Source organism: Tarenaya hassleriana, unplaced genomic scaffold, assembly GCF_000463585.1.
Source record: "Tarenaya hassleriana unplaced genomic scaffold, ASM46358v1 Cleome8, whole genome shotgun sequence".
Classification (NCBI taxonomy): Eukaryota; Viridiplantae; Streptophyta; class Magnoliopsida; order Brassicales; family Cleomaceae; genus Tarenaya; species Tarenaya hassleriana.
Genome location: NW_010970490.1, coordinates 3,224,428 through 3,230,824, shown reverse-complemented (window position 1 = coordinate 3,230,824; position 6,397 = coordinate 3,224,428). Strand labels below are relative to the sequence as shown.

Below are 6,397 nucleotides of genomic sequence, written 5' to 3'. Positions count from 1 at the left end.
GGCCCCAGCCGCAGCCGCAGCTACGATTTGATGAAGGAGGAATATTTCCCGAGTTTGTTGTTGATTGTTCATGGCTCGAACATTTTCTGAAGTTGTCTCTAGCCAGATTCATATTTTCATGTAAGAGTCTCACGTCTCTTTCACTGGTACAATGAATGACACTGTCTGGCTCCATTTTGTTCACCAGAATTTCCATATTTTGCAGCACTTTCGCCAAGATGGAAGCTGAATTACTCTGTATCAGATAATCCAACACCCGATTGTATCTTCGTATCTGACAAAGGTTCATGTTCTGTTCGGTGCATTCTGAAATGGGCACCTTAACCGACCATGCAATATCCAACAGGAGACCGGAAAACGCAGTTTGCCTCTGCTCAAAGTCCCCACAAAAGCACATAAAAGAGCAGCATGCACTAACTTGACCATCAGGAAAGAGCGTGGCATTGAGTTTCTGTTCTATCAGTTTCATTTCGGAGCAAATAGCTTCATCTCCGATAATTAGTGGGATGAAATTTGAAAGGCCAGATTCATTCTCAACCTGCAAAAACATCAAAAGGGTAAGAGGGTATCATTATAGATACAAAATCGACACTATCAATTATCAAATGCGTATTCTCTAAAATGGGTACCTCAACAAATGCAGGACCAAAGAGATTAGGATCAGAATTCACAACATTGATCTTGTACAACTTATTGCAACAACAAGGAGAACTCTTCCCGTCCTGGTTGGGTGGAGATATAACAGAATAGTTGTATGGTAAGTATTTCCCACAAAAAGAGACAAGAAACCTGCAACCAAAATATATTTTCTTTACGCCCATATGTTTCTCTTTCCCGACTCTTAAAACTACAGCAGTCATAAATTGAAAAGCAACATTGACATATCGTGGCTACTAATTTATACGCAACATTTACAAGAACGTAAATTTGACAACACATGATTAGCCTCATCCAATGAGCAAGAGGCAAAACTAAGTTGCCAGAATAAGTTGACAGATCAAATACTTGCATACCGGAATTTGGGTTGCAGCAAGTTCCGTCCACAAATGACAAGTTCAATTGGTTTTCCAGCTTCAAAACATGTTGGATACACAAATTGAAGCCTTGGAGCCTGTATTTTTACATTGACACTTTTGACAGAGTTTCCACCTGCCGCAGCAAAAAGATATCTCACTTTAGAATGCGAAAAGAAGAATATCACTGGAACAAAAAAAGACCGAAGTTATTACTACGCGCCATGTGTGACAAAACAGGAACCAAGGAAAAAAAGAAAACAGATAAAAGCAGAGCACGTCAACTTGCCTCTCATAAGACCGAAAATCATGTTGTTTAAATAAACAGTCATGGAGCCTCTCCCAAACAGCATCTTTCCAGGTTTAAGAATAAACTCATCCAAATATGCCACGGGATCTTTAGATAACTGCTTGAGGGGACAGAAATGAAAGAACCATAAAAACAAGGAAGCTAAATAAGACCCAAATAGCAGAATACAAATTTCGGTGAGCTTAGGAATGCGAGAAGACAATAAAGAGAAACAAAATTTACCTTAGCCCACATAACCTCCGGCATAGCGATAAAGACAGTTAGAATCGTACATCCAGGACGGATATAGCTCTCCAACTCAACAGGCATGGTGGATAACCATTGGAATATCTGCAAATTCATTTAAAGACATGAAAATAAGTTTCTTAGAGTTTCAGAAAAGAGTAGACTTATAGTCCTCCGAACACTAAACTGCAATAAACAATTCTTTGAGAATACTTGATGCCGCAGTCTCCTTGGGAACTCCGCTGGATTCCAATCGTAAAGCTTGAATGAGATTCGACCTGTTGGGCACTATAATGAAGAACAATATTAGAACATCAAGCTAGCATGTAAGATTTATTGAGGAGAGAGTAATTAAGCGGATACCCCACCTCAGATGAGTAAGCACTTCTGTTGTCACCATAGGAAGGTGAATGTTCAATTTTTTTTTCATTCTTTCCTTCAACTGTTTGTGCTCCACCCTGATCAGCAAAAGACACAAAACTGTCCGTGTTGATGCTCTGGACAACAGGTACAGCTCCCTGTGCAGAAAAATGTTGATCTTCAAAATCCAATGAGGCCTCTTGTTCTGCTATCTGGTTGATTGAGCATATATTATCTGCATCGAATTAAATAAAGGTACAGACCGAGTTATACTCTGCAATGCTACGCAGGAGTACATACTTCTGGTGAAACTCATACGAAACAAGCAACTAAGACGAAGAATCAACACAATGAGACCTTTTCCATCATCAACATCAATTACGCTGTTCTCATTCTGCATATTTGCTTGCTGTTGCTTTTTAGACCCACCTCCGTTATCCACAGGTTTTCTTTTTCGCCTGTTGTTGTGGCGCTCTAACTTTCTTCGACAACTTCGTTTGCCTTCGTCGAAATCTGACAGCACATGAAACCTGCCAGACGGAATTCTTGTAGTAAGACACGGAACAGGGGAGCCCCGACATATGAACTCAAGAACTAGCTAGGAAATTCCTCGATACAATACAACAATGTAAAGCCAAGTTGTCTGCCCATTCGACTATTGACAAAGAAAATCCAACAATATTTCAGTTCATTATACCCTGAACAAAGAGGCATAACAACGAAATAAGCAAAAATATGATTTCTGATCCGACAAACAAAAACAAGTTTCAACCCAGCTGATCTTCTTCGATTCCTTTCCCTAGAGCTCACCAAGAATTCCTGATTTCAATACACGACATTAGCTGCCACCATATCTCACAAGAACCCAATAGTACACCATTTTGCACCAAAGAGATATTTCACCCCGAATTCCCAGATCAATAAGCTACAAATTCAACCATAAAGCCTTATCAAATTCAAAAATCCAAACGAACAAAAAAGCAGTAAGATTTTAGGAGCTATTCGAATTCCATTAGAAGTTTCAGTTCTAGATTCCGTGCTTAATTCTCATAACTGATAACCCACATACTTTCCACACTGTTGGCAGTATCTCTTGCTCTCTCCGTCGAGCACGACGGAGCTCGCGTTCGCGCACCGTAGGCAAACCCTATGCCTCCGATGGTACCCCTTGAGCTCGCTTATATCCGCTTCGCATCCCGGTACCTGGCACCGGGCCACGCCACGCCCACCACTCCGGACCCGCTTCTTTGTCGGAAACTCTCTATCCTCCAATCTCTGGTCGATCTCCGGGCACGAGCACGGGATCCTACCTTCCAGGAAATTCGAACAAGTCAACCTCGGGTCCCGCTTCCTCACCCGATCCTCACCCGAACCCGGTGAAGGATACAATTCCGATTCCGTGGGATGACGCGGCGGAGGAGCGGCAGCGGCCGGAGGTTGATCGGAATCTAAGGAGACAAGAAGCCGGTCGTCTACGTCGAAGTCAAGGAGATCACCCCATTCCCAAATGGAGGCGGCAAACGTCGAGGGATCATCATCCACCATTGCCGGCTGTTGGAGCTCCATCTCCTGCGCTGGCAACGATCGCGAGGCAGAAGACATCTCCGTTGCGAGATACGAAAAAAAATCAAAAAGAAAAGAAGACCTGCGACAATGGTGGTTAAAGAAGTTGGTGATATTGGTTGAAGGGTTTTGGTAAATTAAAAATTTAAAAGGTACATAAAAAATAAAATAAAAATGATTTGGTTAATTATGCATTATTTCCAGTAAGTAAAAAAAAAACAGACAGCTGTTTGTTTAATGGAGGTGGTCGAAGCGTGAGAGACACGCGCTACGTTGGTGACACGTGGATGGTGAAGAAAGTATCGCGTGGAAATGACGCGGCTGGCTGTTTAGTGGAACGACGGCGTACGGTTGCAACTCGGGACGCGACTCACCGCGGTCACTCGCTCGCTCCAATAATAACGGCGGATATTTGTTTTCCTTTCTCAATGATCAAAGCCATTAGTAACTCGACACGTGTAGATTCCTCCATGTGACGTTCAATTATTATATCCTAATAGTGGTACTATTTTTTAGTAAACGAAAAAAAAGCGTGATTTATTAGTTGGAAATTACTGTTAAATTTAAACATCTAAGGCGAAGCAAACGAGAGATACATTTTTTTAATCTTTTTTTATTTAAAATTTCCGGATTTTAAAGCCCACTAATTTGTTGGATAGTAAATATTTATATTTAAACATAATTACGTATTCTTACTTGATTTTTTTTAAAAATAATTAGATATAATTTTGGAAAAATAAAATTTTAATTAAAAGAATATTTAAAATGGAACAAAATATATGAACATAGGTATTCTATTCATCAACAATATTTCCTTTTAATTAAGACATCTAGAAGGTTAGTATTCGCCAGACTTTGCGATGATTGAACCCGTCTTGCGACTTCCCCACACCACGAAAACGATGTTCCAACAATGCCTCAAAATAAAAATGTTCATCATTATATCCAACATTTAAGGTTTCTCTTTGTTCAAATTTAAAATAAGTTTAGAAATATAGTTTACAGTTACACTTGATAATTTTAAAAATAAAGATAACCAATAATTTTTTTTTTAATTTTTTGTACAATGTTAGAATCCAATTTCGATGTCGAGATAACATATGATCTATTTTTTTTGGTAATAATCTGAAAATTCACCAAACCTGTCACATGACAGAGAATCGGGAAAATCCCGATCTATCTTAGTCCAACGTCGTTCCAATCCCCAGAAAATAATGTGTTTTTGCCCAAACCCACTTTACAATTTACATCCCGTAGCAAGTTTTACTTGGTTTCAGTTAAATATTTGCTTAGAGCAAAAAATAATACTTGTTCAGAGCAAAGGATGTTCTTTCTAAATAGAAAGAGCGATCGAACCGAATATGATAAAATCAATTGCCGCCAACGTACGCGTCCATCTCTTTCGAGCATTTCTGGTGAAGATCTTTCAGCCTGCAACCCAAATTTAACATCTTTCTTCATTCATTCATACCCCACCCCCCAAAAATAAAATTCATTTCATGCAAATGCAAAACATGTCAACTAGATCAACGGCCCGTATCTAGAGACTAACCAATGGGGGTTAGCGCTGTATAAACAGCCCGGTATCTTGGGGCAAATGCAAATGCCACAACTTGGAGATAACCGAACAAGCAAACTGATTGAATTAATGAGTTAGTGCCCGATTCAGTGTCTCGGGCTTCCATTCAGTCACTTGCTTTCCACTGGGCCCTAACTGCTAAACAGACATTGGATAGTGATTCTTATGTACAGAGCTAGTGAGGTTCTAATATCGGTATAACAACCTGTGTCTATCAGTCTATGTCTCTTGGTTGATGTAGACTATTGCATTGGGCTCCTTGTTATTATCAACTGATAAAAACAAGAAAGCAAACCACAAATGAATATAAACACCATAAAGTTCTGACTACAAACCAAACTTCCCAGTGAAGCAAATGGCTTTCACGACGAATGTGGGTTCCAATCTGACAAAGAAACATGTTATCTCCTACTCGACACTATACCCAACAAATCAGTTGGCAGTTTCTTCACATGTTGCATTGGGTGGCCGTATAGTCTTATGATGTACGAGAAGACAACGGCAACCTGAAAAATATGCCCGATATGAATGTGGTTTGCTCGATATGATCCCATACTTCCAGGAATATGATGGTTCGGAATCTAAGCTCTTGTTTTCGACCTAGTTGAGCCTATTGCCACTTGCCACTGATTACATACGAACCATTTCGTACTCCTTTTGATTATATGAGATTCCTCCATGCCTATGCCTAATCTAAACTCAAAAAACCCCTTAATTTCTACAGATGAACTCTGTTTGATCAGTTCAGAACCTTAAATCTACATCTTAGTACTTACTCACACTCACTATCTCCATCAACAACAAACAAACACGTATCGTGGAGGCTAATAAGCTAATGCGATTAGCTAAGCCTGCAAATCGAAGGAAGCAGAATGATATAAATACGTACATGCCAAGCACGCAGCGAGTGACGTCACGGCCCTTGTCGAGGCACTTCTCGGGGTTAGGGTCATTCTTCTTGCATTTTAGGAACGCCACGTTCTCCGGTTTGCACCTGATTCCTACGTGCTTCGCCGAAGCCGTCAGAACCGCCGACGTCGGGATCGGTTTGCCGGCATCGTCCACCGCACTCGACATCGCTCGGATTTTCCCCCAAATCCCTAACCCAAACGAATCAGACGGAGAACTTCCAATGGAATCCAATCACAATCTTTGACCTTGAGCAAAATATGATCAAATTCCAGAAATTCACATTAAAGTAACTCAGATTCCGAACATTCAATGGCGAAACTCGTCTCGCCTTTTCTTTGGATCAGTACGTAGTACGTGAGCCTTCTCTGCGGAGAGCGTAGAGAGAGGAGGAAAGAGGAGAACAAGAAAGAGAAAAATTACAATGGGCCCAGTGGA

The 6,397-nt window shown here is 40.6% G+C and overlaps 2 protein-coding genes across 3 annotated transcripts in view; both read right to left on the bottom strand.

Annotated features, from left to right (window-relative positions):
• The window catches only part of LOC104802733 (squamosa promoter-binding-like protein 7), a 4,995-nt gene extending 1,410 nt beyond the window's left edge, over window positions 1-3,585 (bottom strand). Inside the window, exons 1-10 of one of the 2 annotated variants that reach the window (XM_010526470.1) lie at window positions 2,978-3,585; window positions 2,719-2,727; window positions 2,266-2,438; window positions 1,917-2,143; window positions 1,762-1,836; window positions 1,546-1,653; window positions 1,303-1,420; window positions 1,014-1,149; window positions 630-789; window positions 8-538 (exon numbers count right to left, since the gene is read on the bottom strand). In XM_010526470.1, coding sequence (XP_010524772.1) covers window positions 8-538; window positions 630-789; window positions 1,014-1,149; window positions 1,303-1,420; window positions 1,546-1,653; window positions 1,762-1,836; window positions 1,917-2,143; window positions 2,266-2,438; window positions 2,719-2,727; window positions 2,978-3,510 — 2,070 coding nt within the window. In that variant the 5' untranslated portion in view covers window positions 3,511-3,585. The remainder of the gene's footprint in view (window positions 1-7; window positions 539-629; window positions 790-1,013; window positions 1,150-1,302; window positions 1,421-1,545; window positions 1,654-1,761; window positions 1,837-1,916; window positions 2,144-2,265; window positions 2,439-2,718; window positions 2,728-2,977) is intronic. The other variant, XM_010526472.1, reaches the window with a different exon arrangement.
• A 1,018-nt stretch (window positions 3,586-4,603) lies between these two features.
• Window positions 4,604-6,373, bottom strand: LOC104802732 (NADH dehydrogenase [ubiquinone] 1 alpha subcomplex subunit 8-B-like). Its single transcript, XM_010526469.2, has 2 exons — window positions 5,940-6,373; window positions 4,604-4,902 (listed from the first exon to the last, which is right to left on the bottom strand). The coding sequence occupies exons 1-2, from the start codon at window positions 6,125-6,127 to the stop codon at window positions 4,842-4,844; spliced, it is 249 nt and encodes an 82-aa protein (XP_010524771.1). The 5' UTR covers window positions 6,128-6,373; the 3' UTR covers window positions 4,604-4,841.
• Between the last annotated feature and the right edge of the window lie 24 nt (window positions 6,374-6,397).

Bases quoted from the DNA above. Each gene is read 5' to 3' on its own strand.
- LOC104802732 (XM_010526469.2), bottom strand. From the start codon at position 6,127: ATGTCGAGTGCGGTGGACGATGCCGGCAAACCGATCCCGACGTCGGCG. The intron at 4,903-5,939 runs GTACGTATTTAT...TTTGGGTTGCAG, and splicing joins ACTCGCTGCGTGCTTGGCAT to GCTGAAAGATCTTCACCAGA.